The sequence below is a fragment of the Anomalospiza imberbis genome, chromosome 1 (genome assembly GCF_031753505.1).
Source record: "Anomalospiza imberbis isolate Cuckoo-Finch-1a 21T00152 chromosome 1, ASM3175350v1, whole genome shotgun sequence".
NCBI lineage: Eukaryota > Metazoa > Chordata > Aves > Passeriformes > Viduidae > Anomalospiza > Anomalospiza imberbis.
The window spans coordinates 145,958,013-145,983,852 of record NC_089681.1 but is presented as its reverse complement, the minus strand read 5'-3'; the positions used below and the strand labels follow the sequence as shown (position 1 = coordinate 145,983,852).

Sequence of the window (25,840 nt, the reverse complement as noted above, 5' to 3'; positions counted from 1 at the left end):
TTTATTTAAAAAAAAAAAAAAAAAAAAAGGCAACAAAACAAAACAACAGCAAGCATAGTCAAAAGTTCTTAGCTCGAAACCTAAGCCAAAGCATTTCCAGGCAGGCAAGGCAATCCCAGGCTCTCCACACAAGAAGGAGAAGCAGTGGGATGCCCACAGGAGGGCACCTACGTTTCACAGTGCTGTTGGAGCTGCCAGGGAGGTGCAGTCTGGGCTGGCACAGTGTGGCACTCTCTGGCACAGCTGCTCCCACGCTCTTGTCACCACGGTCCCGTGTCACACGCCCACACAGGGCTCCCAGCCCTGCACTCACTCACATTTGGGGCTCAGAGAGCTGTAAACAGCAGGAGATGCTGCAAGAAGCAAACTACAAAGAAACCCACCCCAGCTGCCAACCAAAGTGTGCTTACAGGAAACCCAAGGCAAGTTTCAAAATAATTTAACTAAAGAACTGAGGTGCTTTGATGGCTGATCATCAAAGCCTCTGAGTACTTGTTACACATATCAGCTACACACATTAATATTTTCATCATCTAAGACAAGTGGTTTTTTTTAAGATACAGAAGAATGTTCAAATACTCTGTGAACTGCAAAAGAAAAGGGCGTAACAGAAAGTTTATATAGAAAAAAATCCAAAACAACAACAAATCAAAACCTAACAATCCACAACCCTTTTTTGGTGTTGTTTGTTTGATTGTTTTGTTTCTTGTTTTGCTTTGTTATAAAACTAAAGTAAGAAGCTTAGATTTCATTAACACTTGGTGCCCTTTCTAGAACCAGCCTTGCCTGGTGGGAAGGCGGTTGAGTCTACAGATCCATCTTGGAGATCCCAGGCATAGGGACCTTTGTAAGCTCTCTGCTGGCTTTAGGTTTGTCATTTAGCAGTCACCACTGCTGGTTTTAGGACTGTCATAAATCAGTTAATTTCTGCCATTTGAATCTTTTAGCAATGCTCTGCAGATGCACTCGTTTAGGTGTTCAGCTGGATAACAAATTCTAATACCCAAGCAGACCAAAGGGTGTGAGAACACCAAGCACAGATTATTGCCAGAGATGGGTAATCAGAGATTACTGACTAAAACCTTCCCTTCAGAAAGTTTTCTATTCAGGGCATTACTCTCAAAATCACGTTCACTACAACATTTTTGCTTACTCCAGCTTCACACTGTACCCCCACGAATCCTCATCTCCCTGCCCCATCCTTTGCACTTTTTCTGTGGAGCATCCCCACACACCCACTCAGCAGCACAAACCACTTCATACAACACTGGCACAGCTCAGAGAGGGCAAATCACAAACTGGTGCAAAATTTGGAGCATGGACCTCTGGCTAACATGCATGTGAGTGCCTGTGAGTAACAAAATGCTTTTATAAACCTGAATTGGGTCCTTTGCACAGTGTTGTGCTTCATTCAGTATGTCCCACACTGTGCCAGGGAAGCTTGTCAGGAGTTTTGATGGATTTTCAATCAAATTTATTGAAAGGTTCAGATGGATGGGAACCATTCATAGATCACTGTCCAAGAATTAGACCCAAGACCTGTTTTCTGACATCAGTAGAAGACTTTGCCTGTCATTTTAAACTAAGAGCATGACTTCTAGCCTTCTGATGTGTTTATTATTCTACGCACAATAAACCTCAAATCAATTAACTCACTGGGCTAGAAAATCCTGAGCTAATAATTTTAAAAAGTGGCATCTCTGTTCTCCTTGTCTTCGGCAAAGGAAACATGAGCTCACTTTGGTCAAAGAGAATGCAGCATGGAAAGATTCAGCTGCACTACACAGATTCAGAAGAACAGGAATTAGATCGGTGACCTAGGTTGGAATTACACCATTTCCACAACAGTTTCACCCCTGTCAAACTGCAAGGACAAAAGGCTTCTTCCTAGATCTCCTAATTCAGACTGATATTTATTTGACTTACTGTGGCAATGGGGAAAAAAATATCCTAAACCTGGCACCATGCAGAGCTTTATACTTTTTACTCTGCTTTTCCACATTTCCTTCTCCCAGTACCAACCAATCTGCTTCGAAATTTGCTGTACAGATCAAATGGGATAACGACAACTCCACTGTCAGATGATCACTACACAACTTGAAGGTGTTCCACCCCCTGAGCGAATCCATGTCCATGATCCAGGTTGTCCTTGCCCAATCTGTGACTCTGCCAGTGACTGCTGGAGGAGAGGAGTTGCTAAAGCAGCTGCTGGAAGCTCATGTGATGGTTTCCAGCAGCTCAGCTGTGACACTGCAGGGCCTGCCCATGATCACTTCCCATATAAATGGGGATGTTACCTTCAGCTGGCTTTATGGTCAATGGGACAATGTACATGTGAAAGCAGGAAACAAATCTGGAAAACCTTGCAGGCAAGTAGCAGAGTCTCTGTGAAGCCTATAAAACCCTCTCAGTCAAATCACTGGTTATCAGCAGAGCTCCCCTTCAAGATGTTTTCACAGCCCAAAGGCTGAAAAAGCAAAGGCTCATTTCCACAAAGCCTATAAACTGAGACATGATAGTGATCAGCTCCTTGCCCTATTGACTCTCACAATGCACAGCAATTTACCATCATTTTTATGGGGGTTATTTTATTTTTAAAATCAGACCAAGCTCAGACATAACTCACTCTGACCCAAGAAGGGCTATGAGCTGGCCTGAGCCTGGGATTTAACTGCATTTTACCCACTCTACTACACCCACTGTATTCCTCAATCCATGCATTTTTATGCCTTGTGATCAGGTTCTTTCATTACATATTTTTCCAGATCAGAAAACTGATTGAGTCAAAATTTGTCATGTTTATTCAGCCCATTTTTGAGGCATTTTCCAAGCACTTTATCTAAGCAGTTGATAACCCATGATATCTGTAAAACTTGGATCTGATACCTTAAGTCATTATTACTCCTCCAGACTCAAACACATAGCAAAAAATCTTGGATGCACAATGCTTTTTCAGTGTAATTAGGACAAGCATTCACCTAGAATAAGGACAGGCAATGTACTTTTAAATGTATGAACACATGTACTTTTAAATGTGTGTACTTTTAAATGTGTGAACAAACCTACTAAAATAAATAGGATTTCTCTAGCACTTATAAACAAATACTTGCTTAGGCACCAAATTCTGAAATGATTGATCAAAATGGAAAATGGATGCATAAATATAATTGAAGGTCTGCTCCTACACATGTTCTCGGATTTGTAAAATACAGACAGCTAAATATAAACAGCCCACAACCACAAAAATTTCCCCCACAATTTATTTCCAAATTATTTCCTGTGGTTAGACAGCTTAAGACAGCAAAACACTCTCCTTAGCTTTACTATTGCTTACATTGCTGCCTGTGTGGAAAAGTCACCTGCACGTCAGCAATGCCCTTCAGGCAACTTTTATCAAAAGACACAAAGAGCAGCAGTTCATCAGCCTTTGGAGATGTTCAGACTGCAGCTTCTATTTCCCCTTCATGCCAGCAGCAGTCTCTAAGAGAGCAAATATAAAACTAAGGTCTTGTCCATACATCACAAGAAATACTAATTTGGTTATTATTAAAAAGTTTGGTTATTTGCAGTATGTTCCACAGCTGAAACCCTAGGAAAGAGATAAAAAATGGGAATGAATGCAGTCACAGGTCTGACACATACCCTACAGATGAAAGTTAGGGACTGATTTTTTTTTTTTTTTTTAATGACTGCATAGAAATCATTAGAAATTTGAAGACAAGCTGAAAAATCCTTCTTGCCTAGACAGAGAGGGGAGGAATATAGAAGCATACTGGATGTTTTCTCCCTGTGCAGACAAGACTGACCATGAGAAACTAAGGTGAAAAGGGAAGCACATAGAAAGATATCTCCAAATAAACTAAGAACAATCCCCATAGGCACGTTTTAACCAGACAAATCATCTGCTGCTGACAGCAGACATCAGTAACTGGCAGGAGAAATGGTGCTGAACGTGGCTGGTCTTTAGCCATGTGTGCAGCATCAGCTTAGCTGCAGCAGTGCTGACACATTTTGTCTGCAAAAAGTAATTTTTCTAGTGTAGATGAGACCAAAATGAATAGTGCTGGTCCCCTTGTCTGCCTCTGAGGGCAAAGCAAGCTTGAAAAAGGATGATTAAATGTCCTTGCACACCAGTACTGAAGAATAAAGCAAGACAATCAGCTTTTCACCTTTTCCAGGTTTTATGGCATGACTGTGGAAGAGTTTACATCACCCCCCAAGGTGGACCTGGACCAAGCAGCCCTGTCCTTCCCCAGCTTGCCCTCCTTGTCCTGCGTAGTGGTCACAGCCACAAATCAAAGCTGCCTCCTGCCCTTTCCCTCTGCACCCCACCTGCCTGCCCATTCAGAAGGCTGGGGCACTGTGAACTCAGGAGAAGAACTGGAAATGGAGTGGCCTCAGTGTTCAGTGTTCAGTGCAGGCTGGAACTGATGGGTCTCTGCAGTTGTGGTCCAGAGGCTGGGAGGCTCCAAGACCATTGGAGGAATGTATGGATTTAGCAAAAAAAAAAAAAAAAAAAAAAAAAAAAAATCCAAATGCAGATTGCAGCAGCTGGCATGAGGAAGGACACCCCATTGTATGGTGCCATCCTGCAGGAAAACATTCCTGAAGAGTAAGGGTGGGAAACAGCTTGAGGAGAGGGAAGGTGAAATGTCTGTGCCCAGCAGCCAACCCTCCACAACAGCCTGTCCTGGGTTAAACTCACTTCTCTGACAGCTGTCACCTAAATACCACAAACATGGAGTAAAATCTTGGGAGGGAATGAACTTCAGTCGAATGCTTGAAGAAAAATTTTAGCAGAGATCAGCCACAATCCAAAGGCCTTCAAGGTATCAGAGCACAATCTGGCAGCAGTGTGGCAGGGTTTTCCCAATTTCTTCCCTGGATTACTGCAAATGAGAGCTACTTGCTCCATCTATGGGCAAAAATCAGTACAGTCATGGGTTTTTCTCACAGAGGGCATGATCCAACCACGAGATGTTCTACAAGAAAATAAATTATTAGAATGAATAAGGTAAATGACAACAATTCTCCCTTGCTTCTCACAGCCTTTTGAAGAAAACACCACCTGGACCATTATTATGGAAGCACCAGGAGTCCTCATTATGGATTACTTTAGGCACCACAGTTAATAGTATTGAATACCAGAAGGAGAAAAGAGTATTAAGAGCAAGCAGAACACTAAAACTTTATATTGAAAAACATTTCCTTTCTCAAGTGCAGTGAAAATTCACCGTGATTCAAATATAACCACCAGCATCAAGGTGCTTCAAAGCTGGGTAATTTTCAATTCAATGTTCCATAAGCAACTTTCAGTTCTAAGCTAAATTTATCTTTTGATCCCATGCACCACAACCCAAAGCTTTAGGTCAGTGGGAACCTTTTAATTGATTTCCTTTGCTGGTAAAACTGACAGCATCATTAATGTGTCATGAGTATTGCTGGTACTTGAACCAATAGTTTCAGAAGGAGAAGCAGCACTGGAAGATGCTCTGATGTCCTTCAAATGAGGCACTCACACCCAGCAAAAAAGGTACATGTTAATGACTTAAATTCCATACAGCCATCTACTTCTAATAAAATATTCAGGGTACCTGAGTTTGGCCTATTTGCAGGGGTAGCTCCCTGATTTCCACTTTGTGAAATAAAGTTGTTCTCTTTTATTTGTACATGTTTTGGCTGTGCAGGGAGAGGTCATGCAAGAAAAGGTCATCCTCCTGTGTTCACTTTGGATCACCCCAGTTTGCTTTACTGAGAAGTGTCACTGCTTTCTCTTGGCATCACACCTCTCACAAAAGTGACACACATGGGAAGAGCCTTCCCACTGCAGCCAGGACTCAACCATGTCTTGGAGCAGCAGGTCCCAACTTGTGCCTCATAAGAGCAGTTCCTGCAGTTTTAAGCCTGCCTAAAACAAACTGGGAAGCAGTTCCACAATGCCAATTTTGAAATCACTTTTTGCAGCCCCTCAAACTTCAGCTTGCACCTCTTCACTCACCCTTTCCTCCTGTTGTCCCCAAAGAAAATCTGTGAAATCAGTGTCAGCTCAGTGGAAGCCTACTGCAAGCTACAAGGTCACACTAATGCACTTCAAATCCAATTAAAATTTAATTATTTTAATGTTCCATGGCTGCTCATGTGCCCACGCTGCTGCCGGTGGTACTGAGCTGTACATCCTCAATTGTGCAGGATATTTTCCCATTCTTAAATATGTTATTCCAGAGGTGCTACCACTGTTGCTGAGGGGCTCAGCCTTGTCCAGCAGTGGGTCCTCCTTGGAGCCATCTGGTACTGGCTCTGTTGGACACAGGGGAAGCTTCCAGAAGCCACTCCTGTAGTCCCCCCATTACCAAAACCTGGCCCCAGAAATCCAGTGCAGTTACCAACGTTATTCTCATACTGAATCCAAAACACAGCACTGTTCCAGGCACTAGAAGGAAAATCAACTCTATCCCGGACAAAACCATCCCTTAATCTCTGCTTTGATGTCACACCCAGGCCCAGCATTTTCCACTGCATCCCAATGAATCACAACCACCTCTCCTGTCCTTTGATATACACACACTGTTGGATGCTTGCAGGCTGAAGCCAGCTCTGGGTCCATGTGCTGGAGCCAATCTCCACTTGCAGAAAGCACCTGGCCCTGGGAGGTGTAAGGTGGGCAGCACTGAGGGGATGCATTTACCAAGCATCATTGCACAGGGAGCAGCACTAGAAAGTCCTCTGCACCACCTCAAAGCCAGGCTTAATTAATCCCAAATCCATATTCAGTTTCACCCCATAGCCTCATATTCATATTCACCTCAAAGCCAGGCTTAATTCACCCCCAATCATATTCAGCTTTCAGCTGTCAATCTAACAGTGCTGTTGCAAAGAAATTCTCAAACAAAAAAGAAATGAAAAATTAAATAAATTTGATTATTAAATTTCAGAGCACTTGTACAGAAACCCAGCAAGCCAAGAGCTGCCTTGGATTTTTCTGCAGTGAACTTCTCAAAGTGAAGGGGCTGGCCCAGTGGCCAAGCACACACCTCACCCAAAAAGGTCACTGCAGAGCCTCTCCCATGGGGGCCTGAGGTGGATTTTTGCAAAGGTGGGAGGCTGAATGTGAAGCCCCCACCAGCAGTTTACTGCTGTTACTTATGAACTACCTGAAGTGGCTGGCAGCCAAGTACATCTTGTTGGAAGGTATTTTTTTCTTTCAAGGCAAATCTTTTGTCAGATCAGAGCTGTGGGGTTATGACCAGATACTGAACTGGGGTAACCAAAGGGAAGAGGCACAAAGATGAGCTCTTGGATATTGCCAAAACCAATGAGAAAATATTGAAGATGAGTAAAGCATTTAAACTCCCAGCTTGAAGTGGAAAACATGTTAAGTTTCACATCTGCAAATCACTTTCTGTTTTAACATTGTCCTACCCTAGCCCTTCCTAAACTGTGTATATTCAAAAGGCAAAATAACTTAGCTGGGAAAAGAGCAACTACATGGGAAAGCAAGTGCTGTGAATACCACACATAGTCTTTAAAATGAAAACAAGCTAGGAAGAAGTTGCTTCCAAGAAAAACAAGGAATATGCGGAGTAACAGGTTAGTCTATGTTTTGAACAATGTGTGGGAGGAGGAAGTGGATGGAAGACAGGGTATGTTATTTAAAACAAGGACTGCACCTACCTTCCCCCACATACTGCTCATGATGACAGCAAAGGAGTGCAGCACAGACTCCTTTCAGATAAAGTGGGGGACAAAAACAAACCCCAGGTCCCTGTGAACTTTTATCTGATACTTTTTTTTTTTTTAATTGCTGATTGCCTGGATAAAACACAGGTTTGCTATAAACCCAAAGGGAAGGCTCCAGTACAGAGTTTGCCAGAAGAGCCACAGCTGGGAGGGACATCTGCAGATCTCTGGTCTGATCCCTGCTCAAAGCAACTTTAAACTGGGGTGCTCAAAGCCTAGTCCAGTCAATTGATTAAAATCTGCCAGGGCAGCAATTTCATAGCCCCTCTGGAGCCCTGCTGCCACACCAGCCCTTCCAAGAACATTTTCCCTACACGTTCCTGGCATTTCCCTCGCTGACTCCAGCAATTTCTCTGGGCAACCCTGAAGGGCCTGGCACTGTCTTGTCCTAACCCTATTAGGAAACTGAAGAGAGCACAAAGGTCTTCTCCTCCTTTTTCTTCCTCCCCCTACACCACGTGCTGCAGCCCCAGTGCAACAGCCCTTTGCTGGACCAGTAGGTCCCCATCTTTCTTGTACTGGGGAGCCCACAGCTGGAGCCAGCACTGCTGGTGTGTCCCACTGGTGCCAAGCAGAGGGGGAGGATGACCTCCCTTGACCTGCTGGTGATCCCCAGAGTGCAGTCTAACACAGAGTTAATTTTAATTTTAATGCAATTAATCCAGCACCAGCAGGGATGTAAAGGCAGGCAAACACAGCAAGTCCAGCTGATCTCAATGCACTCACAGACAGAGAACTGACAAAACAACCTGAGTCTCATTCACTTTTAACACAGGCATCCTAAGCTGTTTGAGAAAATGGGATTTTAATCACACAGGTTGTGACAATTTTGAGCACTGAAGCACTTAAGCACCTTTAGAAATGTGGAGCCACGTGCTGGTTTAGCTTTTCTGAGCTCTTCAGCACAGCACCTCTGCAAAAGTCTGAGGTATCTGGTTTGAGGAGTGTTTGAGAAGTCTTGTCTCTCAGGAAATGCTGTTCAAGTCACAGAGACCTTGTTTTGAGTGGCACATAACCAATTAACTTATTCTTCTGTAGTACGTGGGGTTACTCTATTTGCAAAGTAGCAGAATGCAGAAGTATTGCTTGTAAAAATATAAAAATACAGCAGAAATGCTAACCTATACTTTTCCAGAAGTCCTGAAAGGGTTTTGCTAAATAAAATCCTATCCAAGTTAATTAAGTATAGTAAACTCTTAGAGTGTAATTCATGGCTGCCCCCTGTTTAGCACATTCTGGACAAAATCTACTTTAATGTGGTAGTGAAGGGAAGGTGTCTGCATTAGACTCACTGTAAGAGAGCTAAATGCTGTGAAAGCATTTAAGATAAGAAATGTTCTGTTTTGCAAAAAGCTGTGGGAAGAGTTGTCAACTTAAACACCAATTAAAATCAGCACACCCTTTCCAAGAGGCTGTCTCTCTTGCCTTAAGAACAAAAGACCACAAGCACCCAAGCCCAGTGCAATTCCTGCAAGGCTCCCAGAACAGCAGGGTCATGGATATTTTCTGTTAGCTCAGATATAGCATGGCCCCATTCCAAGCCTGTTCCTGAGGCAGGGATGTGACCTTATCAAAAGGATTTTGCTGACTCCTGGAAGATTCCTTTATTTAATATTCTGTTGTACCTAGCTAGGACTTAAATAGTGCTGGCTGCTCAGATAAGTTGATTACAAAGTCCCAGGATGGCTTTGCTCTGCAGTCTAAATTGCTGCTACTCATGCAGCAGAGCCCTTGTCTGCATTCTCCACCAGCAGAATACTGCCAATATTTAAAGGCCATATTTGAACCCATGTGGACAAGCAAGAAGAACTTAAATTAATTTTAATTATTGTGAGGTTTTAACAAGAGGGGAGCGTAAAAAGCATAATTTAACTTCAAGCAAGGATGAAGAAATGTCCTTGAATAGATGTTTAGAGCCTTCTCTGAGTCCTTCAGAAACACGGACTCCTACTTTCAATCTCCTGGTGGTGTTTTAGAGAGAAGCAAGGAGTGGAAAAGATACCATTTCAATTAACCTTCAACAACACTTCTGATAAACAAAGAGAAAAACCCTGTTTGGGTTTGTATTGCTGTGTTCTTGTGCACAAATCATTATGAAATGACTTGTTCTGATTAAAGCCAATGATTTTAAGATAAATTCTCATAAAGAAAAACTAGAAGGTCCCTCTCTACTATTTATAATCACTGAAAATTATCAATACATTGCAGGAAACACATAGCCCAATGCAGGTATATGAATGACCAATTCTGTAACTACATTGTCACAGAAGATTTGCCAACAATTTTTCATTATTTCTTCCGTTTACAGACAGAAAACTCACTGTGGTCTCAGAATCCACAACATATTATTCCTCTCTTTCCCCTATAACTCTGCTCCTTTCCCACAGCCACCAAACCCTCATGCAGATCAGGTTTAGTTTGTTGACCAGCACTGGGAAACCTCATCCAGTAAGAAAGTTTTGAAATTGAAGCACATCCTCAATTCTGCTCTTTTCTGAGTTCTAGCAGTGTGCTGTTAATGGCACCCAGGCTGCTGAAGAGCTAAAATCTTTGCCGAGTATCAAGCTGTATATAGTAAGTGCTCTGAGCCAAGGAGGTTTGCTATGCCTTTCAAATTCTTGCAGAGGAGCTCAAATATCCCCTTAATGGTCATTTGACTGGAAACAAATTAAATTTATTTCCATCCAGCAAAGGTCGCTTGCCCTTCCTACAATAGGGCAAATAAATACCAATCAAAGAACACAGCTGAAATTCCCTTTGGGGTCTACAGAACCTGTAACTTCTGAGTGACATCATGTCAGTGCCCACCTCCACCACACATCCCATGAACATCTTCAGCCCTTCTCAATTCCTCGCACCAACATCCAACCAGCCTCGCTGAAACCACCCAGGAAACTCCCAAACGTGGACAAAAGATTTCTAAACGAAGTACAGGAGTACATCCTCAGCCCTGTGTCGGTGCTCCTGAGGTGTCCATGGCCCTGCAGAAGTCACACCTAATGGCCAGCATGTCAGAAACCCACAACACACGGTCAGTGAAAGAGATAATGAACAATTAGCACATGCCTCATCTGCACTTACTTCACTACCGCAGGTAAAGAATGGGCCAAGCCCAGAGGTACCGTGTATCTTCCTGAAATAACATGAGCAATTTCTTACTTTTTCTTGATCTGGAGAAAAACTTGATGCCCCCAGGAGAGGTAGACGGGTTAGAATTGGGGGAAGACTCTTTGGAAGAGGACCTGAAGATCCCACTGAAGCTCATTCGGCGTGGGGAGCGTGGGGGAGACTCCTGGTAGGGGAAGGGGAACACTGTTTTGGGTGAGCCAGGACTGTGTTTGGATCTCACAGGGGCAGAAACGGGGCTGGAAGGTCGGTTCTGGAGCCCCTTTGAGAAAAGGCCTTTTGAAGGACTGCCGGCTGAGTAGCTGTCGTCCACCTGAGGAGGAGACAAGAAAGAAGAAAAAAAAGAAAAATTTCCATTAATTCAGCTCAGTTCAGACCTCCAGGATCTCTGAACTTGTCTCAACAGAGCCAACTCCTGTTTGTTGGGGTGGTGGATTAGCCAGAGCTCACCTTCCCCAGCACCTGCCTCCACTGACACACAGGTGTGTGTGTGCCACCTCTCTAGCCTCATGCTGCCCCTTGCTCCTAAAGACACCCTGAATTTCACAAAAACATTTCAAGGTGTGCATACATTTTATTATCACACATAATGCAGGAATTTATCTGTCACGCACCCCTCTTCCTTCCTGGGACAAATGAAAGATGACTGGCAATGAATTTATTTAGTGATTGTGGTTAAGGAAACACAGTGCCCCAAAGCCTTCCCCATGAATTTAAACACCTACCCACAGTTCTTAAATCTCCATCCCATGATGTGATTCAGCACAGCACACAAGTCCCCAAGTGCCTGAGAGGCCTCTGTGACGCTGGCCACAGCTGTGGGATTGCAACTCCTATCCCAAAAATGGAGGAACCATTTTAGAGTGATGACGCTCCTGCTAATTACCTGAGCTGGGGTATGACCTTTCTAACAGCCGGATCCCTTTTGGGACCTGGGCTGCCTTTCCAGCAGTGTAAATGTCTGTGCACAGCACAGCTCTGCATTGTGCAGGCTCTCCCAGTGAGGGGGAGAAAAGAACCCAGAAAAACAAACAAAAAAAAAGGAACTAAGATTAAATTCTCCTCCCCATACAATTAACAGAAGCTGACCCAAAATCTCTGTGGGATTTGCACGTGCTTGGGCTATACGGAGAGTTGATTTCCTTCTGGAAGCACAAAGTAGTTCTGTGGGGATAAGGCTGCTGTTTTAGCTGGGGCCATTTCTCATGAATGAAGGGCTCTGTTCCTGGCAGAAGGCAGCAGTGGGTTTCAGGTCACCAGGGAATGCTTAAGCCAAAGCCAAGGTGGATGTGCCCACGGCCCCCTGCATGCCTGCTCCTCTGCCCAATTACTCAACACCAACCAGGAGGGATGGAGCAGGCAGTAACTCCTGCCTGTGAAGATGTCTTCTTATGTGTGCCAGTCCAGTTAGGGAAGGGCATTGCTGCCATGGGAATAATTGCAGGGAAAATCATCTTTCATCAGGATGATTTAGATGGAAGGAAACCTCATAGGCACACATGCCACATATGCTCTCCTTTGGGTCGGTGAAGGGCTTGTGTGTATGAACACAACTAAAAAGGGTCAGCAAAGTTTAAAACCCATGCAAATAACTCTCTTTTCAAAATAATGTTTATTCACTGCTCCAAAACACGTGTAGAAATATGTACAAGCAGCATAATGGCCAAATAGCTGCTTCCTCCATAACCCAGGGTCCCCCTTCCTGTAGACCTGCATCCTGCACACACACTTTGGACCAGTTCCTCTTTCCACTTGGACTGGGAGAGAGCTGGAGCAGCTCCTGATGTGTGGAACTGCAGAAAGCCCTGCAGAGATTACAATCTCCCTTTGGGGAAGGTTTCTAACCTTAAGGGCGAGTGGCACCTCAGTGTGCGCTGAGAGGGGCACAGACTTGTGCCAGCACAGCCCTGGCTGGATGATGAATTCTGTTTTGTGTTCCTCTGCATAGCACAGAGATGTATGACAAGAGACAGAACAACTTTTTTTTTTGTAACTGCATTCCTGTTTTTGACCGTGTGGGCAAAAATATCTCAAACATATACCTGTCCTTTTACAGATGAATTAGAGGAGCAACCCTTAAGGGGAAGTTTTTGAAAGAGATAAATCAATTCTAACTGAACCAATAGCAACTACCAAAAGCAACAACAGACTCTGGACAGTCTCCACAAGAGAAGAAAAAAGCAGTGTTTCATGCTTCATGCAGTTGCCTGAGGCTCAGGTTTGCCTCCTAGCTCTGTCACGGATTCTATGTGCAATCTTGAAAACTCATTCCAAACTACAAACCTATTCTGCCATGAGGACTGTACCTCCTTTATTCCCACTCTAAGTCCTCCAGCACTCAGACTGTCTCCCAGTGAGTATTTATCAAGAATAATAGGGCACAGTCCCTCAACTGAGACCAGGAATAATAACCATGCTATAGGAAATTAATAAACAAATTGCATTTTTGTCATGGGTAAAACAGTCCCAAAGTGAGAGCTTTCTCATAAAAGCTCATTAACTTTACTAAAATATCATCTGTAAATCATCTGAGACTACTTATGCCTTGTTCTCTTCACAACTACACAGTTCAAGAAACAACCAAGTAGCACAATGGCACCTCCTACTGCATTGCAATTTAAATAGGTCTGCTGCCAAATCTACTGCCTGAAAGTGAGGAGTAAGAACATTTTCTAGCTTATTTTAATCATTATACAAATCTGCCACTGTTACTGTAGTTTAGGTGTGTTTCCAGAATGGTAAGTTCATTACATTTTTTCCTAAAGTGACAAGCCATGACATTTATAAAGCCAAGGACTTAATTCTGGCACTGCCCTTAAGGCTTCATGTTAACTTATTTTGCATGCTTGTTTGGTTAAAATGACACACTGATAGGAGACACTTCAAAACAACTGCTGTGTCCTTACACACTAAAGCAATTTTAGAGATGCAAAATGTCAAACAACAATTTGTAAAAAAGGACAGTATTCCCTTGTACATGCAAGCCAGACACAAAAGCAAATTGTTCTCAAATTCTGAGCAGAAGCAGCAGGGTGTTTTTATTTACTGCAATCACAACCAGTTGCCTTCTCTCCATCGTGCCAGGCAGATGAATTAATTAATTGTCAGAGCACCAAGGGCACACTGCTAAATACACATGTGCATGCAACCAAATTAAAGGAAATTACTACATTGAATTCTTCCCCAGCTTGTTAATTACACACAGGTTACACCCACTATCACGGTGGGTAAACACTTGTGATTTTGCTTGGGGAATTACAACAGGATTGCTTGCTTAGAATATAATTTGTGGCTAATGGATTGCAAGTTTAAAAAGATTATTAGGTACTTCTGCAAGTAAAATCAGCCGCAACAGTTATCACAGCATATCCAAAAGTCATAAGGCAATGCTCATTTTCATGCTTCAGCTGGGAATGCAGAAGAATCTTTGCTGTGGAATAAACCCCATCAGCCCATGCAGACTTGGTGTGACAACTCTGGCAGTGATGCTAGAGGCAGGTTACACAGCTAGATCATTCATCAGCCTGTTTTTCATGCTTTTTGGACTCATTCCCTAAAGCTATGATAGGCAGGTGGGCTGAAAACTCCCACATGTGCTTTGGAAAGATAACTATTCCCCCAGCTGAGCTTTAGTAGCAAAATAAAAGTATTACACCCTGGTTTCTCACATTAGTAAGCACTGTGAATCACTTTGTGTTGGTCCAGGAGAAGCTGTAAAGAGAGAATGGGCAGAAATATGAAACACACCTAAAACCAATATAAATGCACGTGGGGCTATGGCTCATTTTATCCCAAACAGACAATTGGCCTCCAGGAGATAAGGAATCCAAACACACAATGCAAGTACAATACTAATCATTGCACAAATAGCATCTAATAAAAAAATTTTAAAAATCCTCTAAGTACTAGGATTGTTTAGCTGTTAAAAAAAAATCCCAACAAAAAAAAACAAACAAAAACCAAACTCTCCCCCCAAAAAACCAACAAAACAAAGCAAAACAAAAACCCCAAAACCCAAAAAGCAAACCAACCAACCAACAACAAAACATTTCCTGTGTTGGCTTTGTGCAAAGAATAAATGGGATCTTTGAGCTCTCTGCCCAACACTGGACTCCTTAAATCTTAAAACTGCTTATGCTGGAGAGAATTGTCAGCCCTGACCTTATGCCTGCAGAGAACAGTGGAGCTGGAATAGGGCTAAATAAGCAGCTTGGTGTTAGTGCCAGTGTAACCCAACCCTCAGCCTACAGCAATGTGCTCCCCAAGGGAGGTGAAGCAACAGAGCAGAGCCCTGCTCTACATCAGATGTGCTGGTTCTAGTGACCAACTGCACTTGTTCAAGGCTAAACTGGTTATCTCACACAGCACTGAGAAAATGATCTCCGAAAATGCTCTCGATTGTTACCAGTTTTCATGCTTTGCAGCACAAAAGGATCCCCAGCTGGGGACCAGGGAGAGATTTTGCCCAGTTGTACACACGAAGTGATCACAGGCGTGTTCTGAAAATACATCCAGAACTATCCACTGCTGAAAACAAAGCAACAAAACGAGACATGTCTTGCAGTGTTTGGCATCTAGCAGACTTAGCCTTCCATTTTTTGAATGAAACATAAAGTGATGGTGGGGCACTCGCCCCAAGTCAAGCAGCTCTGGAAGATTTCACTACAAGGAATAAGAGTACGAAAGCGGCCCCTGTCATTTCACGTGGATGATGGAATCTTTCACTCTTCCTAATCTCTTCTTCCTTTCTCCTAGCCTAGAGTTTGGCTCTGCAACAGGATTGTGCCCAAACCCTTCATCTTCAGACCAAGACAACACTCCCTGACCTCTTTTACTTGTTGCTGTGGTTAACATACATCAAGTGAACAACCTTGTATCTTGTGCTGTTAAGAATTAGCCACCCTGAAGGTCATCCAGGTCTTCCTGTATGAGATCCCTCCCTATGATTACAAAAAAACCACCTTCCTTTGCATCTTCAACAAATGTGGTTGTTGTTCTTCTGTTTTTTGTCTCAGCTTTACTGGTAAAGACCCAGGAGTGACACTGGGGAAATCCCAGCAGTTCTGTCCCTTCATCCAGCACTCATCCTTTCAATACCAACCTTTTCCTTCATCTATTTTCTTACCTGGATTGCAATTCTTCATCTTATTTCACGAGAAATACTGAAGTGCACTGCACTTGATCACTACCATATGATAATGCCCAGTGCAATGGTCTAAGATAGCAAACTATTCACATTTCACCACAAACTGGTCTCTTGTCATCCTCACACCACCCATCTCAGCCCTGCCACAGGCAGAATTTTTCCCAACATTGTCATTTTAGTTCCTTTGCTTTATATTGGAAAACAGATCACTCTTTTTTTGCCTGATAAAGTCCTCTCTAAGGAGAAATTTCTGGTCCCAGCCCAGAGATTAAGGAGCACTGAACTTCAGGGGAGAGAAGTGTCCTGCCAAAGCTGCATGCCCAGAGAAATGAATGAGCTCTGCTGAGAAGATCCTGACCATGGACAGGCAGAGACTGTGTTGGAAATCCAGGCACTGCCCGTGCCCAGCACCTCTTCACAGCCATCCCCTCTGCTCTCCTGCCAAGGGTGCTCCAGCAACAGATCCTTGACTGACCACAAAGCCTTCCCCAAGGATGCTCTCTCTGAGAAATCTCTGGCTCTGGTTCAGTTTGTGGTGAATTTAGTTTCATTTCTCAAAACAAGCTGAAAAAAAATTTTTGTCAAATACAAATGGGCTCAATCTAAACAGCCTTTCAAAATGCTTCGGAATTTAAGTGAAAATTATAAAACGCTCCTGAGCTCTGTTCCCTTTTTCTTCAACCCTGAACAGTGAGGACATTTATGGAGCACTATGGAGTTCTGTTTCATTTTACAACAGTGAGTTATTTGACCTTTATTTTGCCTCTTCACGTAAAATTTTTTTGAAAGGCAAGGAACAGAAAAGGAATTACCTCCCACCATCCTTGACAGGGACAGTAAACACAATTAGAGACAATACACCAGATAGATGTCTGCACTTGTTTCCTGCCCTTCCACTGAATCCCAGCAAAAAAAGCGCTTTGATAAAGTTAATTGGATGATTCTCTCATTCTGCTGGAATAAAAGCGCTCACAGAGACACAAGAGCTGACTTCATTAGACTGAAAGGTAATGAAGGACTGGCTCTCCCAGTGTCACATTCAGCACCACTGGTCCCCTTCGTTCTGCATGAGCTGCACCAATTGAGATGGCACCATGTTTTACAGGTCAGAGATGCCACTTCCCAAAACTAAAGTACAATGACACTTTCCCAGATTAAAATACAATGGGATGAGGCTGGCTGCTCTGGCAGGCCCTGAGAGCTCTGCACTGCTGCACACATGGTCAGGGGAAGGCTTCCAGCAGTGAGCAGGGCTGCTCAAAGACAGAAAGCAGGCATTAGGAAAGGGAAGAGCAGGGCTGTTCCCTGTCCAATTCCTCATCCCTAAGTACATTTATTTCAAAGCAGAGGATGGGGAGGAGCTGTGTACATCACTGTGCAGTGGTTGTTGCACATGGCCTTGCCCTGAAGCTCCCTGCATCCACTGCAGGTGCCCTATGCCAAGGCTGTGGCACTATCCAGGACTTGTTCCCCATCTTCACTGCTCATAAAAAATGGACAATTAAAAGTAAATCCAAAGGAGATTTATTTGCCAGTGAATGAGGAAGGACAGGCTGATTTTTTTTTTTTTTCTTCTTCTCCCTTATCTAGGGGTTGGTCATGCCATTCCCATGAGTCACTGGACAAAACAAAAACCATTCTGGGACCAGTAGCAGGACAAAACACTGCTTGGAATCTTTCAATATTGGAGTCACTCCGGCAATGTCTGATTCTAGTTCACCAACACTTCCCTGCATTGCTGATAGCAGAACAGTGAGTTAGTGCCACAAAGTTAGAACAAAATGTCTACTTTCACTCTATTCCTTCCTTTCTACATTGTACATTTGTTCATTGAACCCAAACTAATCCTTTAACCACTGAGTCACATCCAGAATCCACAAATAGCTGATTACCTACAGCTATTCTCAAAATCTAACCCAGGCTTCATGAAAGATTTCCCAAAAAGTCTGCATTAGATGCTCCTAGGTGTAACTGATCACAAGTTGGCCAAATGGAGATGGGCTGTTTGTTTGCTAAATGTGTTTTAAGTGAGTAATGTCATTCTGCATCAGAGTCTCTTGCTCAGAATTTACCACTCTCTCCCCTCTCATTTTTGTATGAACCATAAATTGTACCAGTAATAAGTCTGTCTATCTTTCAAACCACTGATAAGGTATGATATAGTACAGCAACAGAATGTTTTGTCTGCCTAGAAACAAAATTTTCCACTGGTGAGTCTCCATTTATTTTAGCAGCCAGGTTTTTATTCATTTACTAGGCTCCATGTTTATTCAGTCTCATTCCAGTTTCTTAAATAAAAATGGCTTGTGCTCCTTTTCTATAAAAATGACACCAACGCTATGACATTTCTCAACCCAATTTATAGTTCATTTAACCCCCCACATTTGTTCAATAAGAGCCATTTACAATTAATTTCAATCCAAATGAGTCTATTATAACAGCATCACTAACTAGCCAACATTAGCTATTTCATTGTTTTGCTCAGGACGAATGTTTGACAAACCTGTACATTATCCTAATTGCAAACATCATAAATATTAACATGGTAATTGCTTTTTTTGCAGTCTTTTGAAACTTCATCTCTGCTCCATGATTTATTCACAATCAACGCTTGGCAGAGAAAGCTCTACCACTTCATTCAAGAGTGTTTCATCAGAGTTGTTTGGATTTAATTTTAAAATATCTTACTTTAACAGCTTGTGCTTTAAAGACACTTAAGCTATTAATAGGATAGACTCACCTTTGTAATCTAAGATAAACATCACCTCAGCTTTATCCCCACATAGAGAAAAGAATTTTAATGCACACTTCTTCTTCAAGCTTTTGTCTATGTTTTTGTGACAATTCTGTTATTTCCATAAAGAAATGGCTCAATATTATTCTTCAAATGTCTTTTCTCCCACCTCCTCCCTCCTCCATCTATAATTTGCTAGCTGACTCCTCATAAAGAAGTTTCCTGTGTAATTTTTTTTCTTTTTGATTATTCACAACCCTGGGCTTTAAGCTAAAAGTAATGGTTTTCAGTTTCCTGTAATTTCCACACCTTATCCTTTAACCTACATTTGAGATGAAAGATCTACAAACATTCAAGGTGTGAAGACCTCCAAAATGGATAGAGCCATTTGGGTGCAGAGGGGCACTCATCCCTGACTGCTGCCCTGCCACACCATACCAGAATTATTTTCTGAATGATGCTCCCAATCACTCATGATTTTCCAGGTCTCTAAACTGCCCCTCTTCCGCAGTCTTTTCCGAGGATGAGGAAATGCAGTAAATGTGATTGCTTTTCAGCTCTCAGTTGTCCTGGTCTATATTTCTGTCTTTAATGATCCTCTGTGCAGGAAGGTTTTAAGCCATTTCTGGAGAGCCCCACCTTTGAGCACGGGGCAGTCAGCAATACCAGTTGCTTTAGACAAAGTCACCCACACAAGTGTTAAGGCATTTTGTCTGGAAATAAGGGGTAAAAATATCTGTTCCAGGCCCCTTTCTCCATCACACCATGCCAGCCATTTCCACACAAGATCCTTCACGGTATTATATTCTCCATCTTCAAAACAGGAGGGTGAAAACTATCCCTATCCTCTTCCTGCCATTAGTCATAAAGGAAAGAAGAATACATCATTTATAATAGTAGACATATTAATGAGAAGTGATTAAGGCTGAATTTCAGGAAATGTGTGTCACTTTGCCACTGCTGCCAAAAAATTTCTATGTGAAGCTGAACAAATAATTCTAGACTTGAATTTCCTAGCTGTGTAATGAGGATTGTTGTCACAGGATAATGATTGAGAGACACTTGCACGGTAAACTGCTGAGAGTTTCTGTGGAAAACGTTAATTCAGTTTCTAAAAGCCCTTCAAAAAGAGCAGAGAATTAAATTAATGGCAGATTGGAAAAATGGGTTGTGAACTACTCTTGATCTATAGCCCAGGTGACAGAAGAGTTAAGTGCAGGAAGAGAGAGACCTCTGATGAATTGCCTGTCTCCAGCATGATGAGTGAATGGAAAAAGCCAAATTACTGATGAAATACTGACTTTTAATAGACAAAAGTTACACACCATACAGTGATTTCAAACTTGAACTAAGAAAAATCTTCCTCCTTGAAGAGTAACTTGGGGACTTTTTTATGTATCAGCAGTAGGGACTGGCAATGTTTTAGTTAGAATTAAATAAATTCTGCAGTCTGATGCTACTCATCATTCACTACCAGCAAAAATCCCATGCTTCTCATTGAGGAAAATGACATATTGGATGTCAATCCATTTTGTGGCAATGGATTTTAAAATACGATCACTTTTTTTTTGTGAGAAGTGGGGCACTGCCAGCTCCCTTCTTACCGTTTTGTTGTATTTGTTGAACAGAGCTCAAGTATAACAGTAGGAAAAAACACTAGGTCTTACACACTCAGTCAAAAAGTCAGTTAAAAATACAACTTCAGATATTAAGCCCCAGCTCCATGCTTATTCCAAAGTCAGTTGCACTTCCATAAGCAGAACTTGCTCCAGCATTTAGCAATGCTACAAAAAAAGAGGCAACTATTGAAATGTCCTTCCAGTTCTCAACAAGACATGAACTCACCAAAGGTGATCTAAGGTTGGACTCCATAATCTCAGAGGTCTTTACCAACCTCAGTGATTCTGTGCTTTTGTAAAAAAATAGTCCTGAGACCAGTTGGAAGAAAATGACAGAATTCAGGAAAAGTAGAGTGGAAGTCATTAAATGACATCATGTAATTCTGCACATCAGGGCAATTAGCCTTGGCCCATTATTTCCTCATGACTGAGATTCATACATCTTTCTCACCTTTCTTTGTGGAAAGAAGGTGATAAATGGAAAAACCAAGTTTCAGCCAGAAACCCCTGCCTTCTTCCAGCATGACTATCCCTTCCAAAAACATCACATTGTTCACTTTATTCAAACCCTCCAAACAAGCACCTTTTGGTAGCACTGCATACTTTAGCTTCCCTGGCATCTACAAGAGTTCCCCAGCATCAGCAACTCCTACCTCAGTCTAAAAGATCCAACACAGAAAAGAACAAGGCCAATGTTATAAACTTATTCAATTGTTGATGGATTGCAGAAATTCTTAAAATATCTGTCCTTAGCTGTGAGGTGCAAAGGAATAGAAACTCATGCTGTCAACAGAGATAAGTTATTATTGTTCTAGATGCAGATCAGCTTCACTAAGGAGTATTTATTACATTGCCTGCCTTAAACTAAACCTGCAGACTCTCTGCCACATTGCTTGTAGCAGGTTTAATGGTCATGGAGGTCCATGTCCAGACTTGTAAATACTGACCAGTGAAACTGGTCTGCAGAGTAGCTGGAGATCAGCTTTTGGGGCTGTCTGTGGGTCGGAGGAGAATCCTTTTTTGCCAAGCCCAGAATGTGGCTGGTAGGAGGCTTCCATTTAGCAGACTTGTTTGTACTTCAGTGCTTTGTGGAAATGAGGAGGCCAGGACCTGAAGATGACAGATCCCACCCACCATTCTTATTGCTCTGAAGATTGTGCAGGCGCTGTATAACCATCCCCAATGTCATCCATCGAATGTGCTGCCCTGATCCTTTTTAAAGCAAGCCAACTCTGTGACTACACTGGCTTAATTTAATAGCATCAGAAAAAGAAATCAATGCCTCCAGAAGGATAACCTTGAGTTAATCCCACATTGAGGAGGAAACCTTCTACTCTGTTCGCGGGAAGGCTCTACCACTGTGGCTTCAGCAAATGAAGGCAGTTCACTTTTCCAGTGCCAAGGACAGAGAGATCACGGATAGTGAACAGTTAAACCCTCCACAAAGAGAGAGAGAACAGCCATCAGGAGGCAGTTCCAGGAAAACCTACTAACAGCCACAGATTCTTCCTTGGGCAGTGTATATTTCTGCAGCAACACCTCAGATTTTGCAAGGTAAAGATATTCCTGAGAATACAGCTATGCAACATCACCTCTGTGATTTACAGCTCTGCTATACAAACCACCTGCAGTATTTACAGCAATACCACCAGCAGCTTGCATCCTGTACAGGTCATACTGCACAGGCACTGTCATGGTAAGGTCAGCAAAAGCCACTGGGTTTGCCTTAGTGCACCCCTCACAACAGGTTCATGGTAAGGCAGGGAAGATGAAAACCCCAGGTTTTTATAAGCCTTACAAATTGTGTGCACCACAAGGGATTCAAGCACTGCAAAGAAGGGGAAGCTTCAGATAAATCCTACCTTGCGAGAAGCATTTTTGTCCGTGCTCTCCACATCACCGTCCAAGAATGGCATGGCAAATGAGCTGAGATCCTGCAAGGACAGAGAAGAAAAATGGATGTATTTTATTAATGCCTTCTTCCCTCCATCAGAGAACCCCATGACTGAAGCCCACAGGTCTATTTCCAGAGTGCCCACGGCTTCACCCACAGCAATTGCTGGCAAGCAATACCACGGACTCTGCTGGTTCTCCTGGACTGTGAAGCAATGTCAGATGTAAGTTACAGGTGAACAGGGAGCCCTCAGCAGCACCTGCATCACATCACCATCAAAAACCACCTGCACAAAGTCAAAAGTCCTGCGTTAAAACTTTCAAGGGGAGGTACCAAAATCCCATAGAAAAATTGGTATGAAATTATAGTTTAAACACATCCACTTGCTCAGCAAATGCCTATCTTGCCTTTAGTGGGATGCATGATCTTAAAGCATATTTATGGCAATAAACGCAACCTGAATGAAAGTATGTCAACATTCTAGGAAATACATAACTTCTAAAAAAAGAGAAAACTGCAATGGTGCTCAGGGAGGAAATAACCGGTCAACCTGTAGAAATGGGAGAGGAGCACCCAGTTCTGCAGGACTGAAGACAATAAAGCCATAAGAAAAGCACACACGCTCATTTTTAGCTAACAAAAACAAACTGCAATTATATTCCACCTCCTGCTGTCTGTTCTGTTTATGATACTTCATGTTCCAGCCACAGGGTTTTTACAGCTCCTTTCTACATGCATAAATAAATTATATTAGTGTCAAGTTTAGCATCTGTTTGATCAGAAAAGTACATAATGAGCAATTCTGTGACCAGAAGCATGAGGTTGCCTAATACTGTGTGCTGAAGAACTGAGTCTTGGGCCCTAAATTGTGTTCTAAATGTCAGGAATACCTCCCCAAAACAGAACCTCCCAGATGTAAGGCATCACCCTTTCCACGCAATGATTCAGTGCTTCTCAACCACCACATCTGCATCCATTTAAAAGAGTTCAAAATATAAATAAATAGCAATTTCACGTAAACCTAATTTGTGATCAAACAGAGCTTAATTAAAAATTAGCACCAGCCATGAAGTCTGCGGGACTTGCTTGTCTTCAGAATTCAGAGCAGCCACAGGTCTAATCACATCACTTTGTGTAATCATATAAAAGTCAAAATATGCTCAAAAATTGTGTATAACTCAGGCATAATTCTTAGCAGTGTTTGAAAATATTCTGCTTACATAACAAGCAACAAAAATAAGGAACAAAATATTGAATTACTGGAACTGAAACACATGGGAGTAATTCATGCCAAGTTGAAAAGGAAAAAAAAAAAAAAAAAGCAGCAGCCAGTCTTGGCCAAGCTGGCCCCAACTCATTAGGCCCCAAACAAAAATATTCCTGACAAATTCTTCTGCTCCCAACCCTATCCATGCACATTCAATGGGAGCTATCTACAGAACTCAACTATGTAACATCTCCCTCTTGCCTGGGCATCTCTGTTTCACATCACCTTTGTTTGCAAATAAAAACATAAGGAAACATCTCAAAACCTAAGGAAGAGAGTAAAATTAAGATTAAAATTGCTTACTCCGTATAAAAATTATTTAGCCATAAATGGCATTTATAAACACCACCAATATACAGATTATCATCATCATTACTATTATTATTATTATTATTATTACTTCACATGCTACTGCAGGAGTTAATTGAAGAATCTCTGGGAAGATATTTAAGGGCCTAATGAAAGTTATACAAAAACATATCCCCTCGTGTTTAATTTAGCCAAAGGATTTACCAACATTTTCCTCTACCCATCTTCAGTAGTGCAGAAGCTGGAATCTGATGTGTGCTAAGTAATTTTCCATGGAATAAATGAAGAAAATAACCTCTTTTGAGATCCACATATTAGTACCTCTATATTACTCCCTGGTGTAACTTCCAGGGAGGAAAGCAGCTATTTAGGATGGCTGGAGACTGGATGGCAGAAACTGGGTTGAAGAGGACACATATCTACTAATCAGAGATGAAAAAGCTGTTCAGAAAATCTAGAACTGCCAGGAATGAAACCAAAATACCTTATTTGAGCAGAAACCTTCAAAACCAGGAAAGGGTAGGTAGATACAACTATTTTTCTATGAGCTAAATTTCACTTCTCATTTACAATTTCAAATTTAAAGCCACATATATATTAAAGTCCAAAGTCATGAAACCCAGATGACAACTCTATTCTGATTTGTAACTCTCAGATACCATGGAGGTATTGTGACTTCATCTATCTTTACATCCAGAACAAATCTCTACCTGTAAGCCAAATTAACTGAAGCTGGAGCTTTCTGGGCACTATGAGACCTTTTGTTGCTAATACAGCACTGCTGAACATTTCAAAGTGGGTAATAATTGTACTTTTACTCCTGTGAAAAAGCCTATAATTGTAGCTGCTACCTAACAATTTTTTAGTCTTTCAAGGGATTCCATATATGAAGGCATCCATTCACAGAAGGAAAAAAATACATATATTAAATACCAGGCTACAAATGCTGCTCTCTTGATTCCAATCTGTTGGTTAAGCAAGGGAATATTAGGTGGTTATTTCCCCTTCATGAATATTTCTGCAGAATACAGAAAAATAACAATTTCTTGTGTTCCTCTTCATCCAGAAACACGTGATGATGCAGCTGATGATGCAGTAACTCTTAGAAAAACCAAAACCAACCAAACAAACCCCCCCCCAAAAAAAAAAAAAATTAAACTGCTCCAAAAGTGTTGCAAAATACCACAGAACTCTTGACAGACCAATGGTGCAGCCCTTGCCCTTGTCACAGTTGTGACTGCTCTGATCTGATGCCAACAGATACACACAGAAGGCTTGCTCCGCCAGGGACTGGGGACTGAAGCTGTTCTTAGACAGCTTTCCTGCTCTGCTTTGCTCCACTTGGAAACAGCTCCCTGGACAACCACATGGTTCTGCAGAGACATTTAAAACTCCATCAGAGGCACACAGTGCTGTCCTGGTAGGAGGAGGAGTCCTTCAGACTGCAGAGCCCTGGCCGCAGAGAGGCATGGAGCCCTGTGTCCATCAGTCCTGCATTGTACCCTTGGACAGACAACTTCTGCAGAGACCACAGTCTATCATCACCCCTGTACAGAGGAAAAGCAGGTTCTAGTGCTGCTAACCTGGAATTAGGAATATGAAAAGCCTGGTTTGGAAGTTTCATTGGCTTTCCTGTCATGCTTGTGCTCCACAGTCAATCTTTCCATCACTCTGCTCCACCGGACAGCCAGACATCACTCCTGCCATCCTGTTAGAAAAAGGGACCTCTTGTCCACTTTAGATCTACTTTACAGCCACAAAGCTGCCTCAGATTTATTTTGTTTTCAATCCACTTTTATTTACAAGAGGTTGTCATGGCAGCTCCTGTTTTATTCACTGAAGAACACAGCCCCTAGGGCAGCAAATCTTTTCCTGGAGGACAGCAGAGCTGTGACACAGCAGAACCACAGCTCAGGGCTCCTGTCAGCAGTCAGGCTCCCTCCTGGGGAGGGAAATCTCCCACAACACCCACTCAACAGGTGATTTTCCAGTGTCAGGATTAAGTCAG

The 25,840-nt window shown here is 42.4% G+C and overlaps 1 protein-coding gene across 3 annotated transcripts in view; it reads right to left on the bottom strand.

Annotated features, from left to right (window-relative positions):
* Positions 1-25,840, bottom strand: part of PRKAG2 (protein kinase AMP-activated non-catalytic subunit gamma 2) — a 210,604-nt gene that overhangs the window by 124,334 nt on the left and 60,430 nt on the right. For 2 of the 3 annotated variants that reach the window (XM_068175001.1, XM_068175009.1), the window contains exons 2-3: positions 22,225-22,296; positions 10,897-11,176 (exon numbers count right to left, since the gene is read on the bottom strand). In XM_068175001.1, the coding sequence (XP_068031102.1) occupies positions 10,897-11,176; positions 22,225-22,296 (352 nt within the window). Of the gene's footprint in view, positions 1-10,818; positions 11,177-22,224; positions 22,297-25,840 lie in introns of those variants that run through there. The other variant, XM_068175025.1, reaches the window with a different exon arrangement.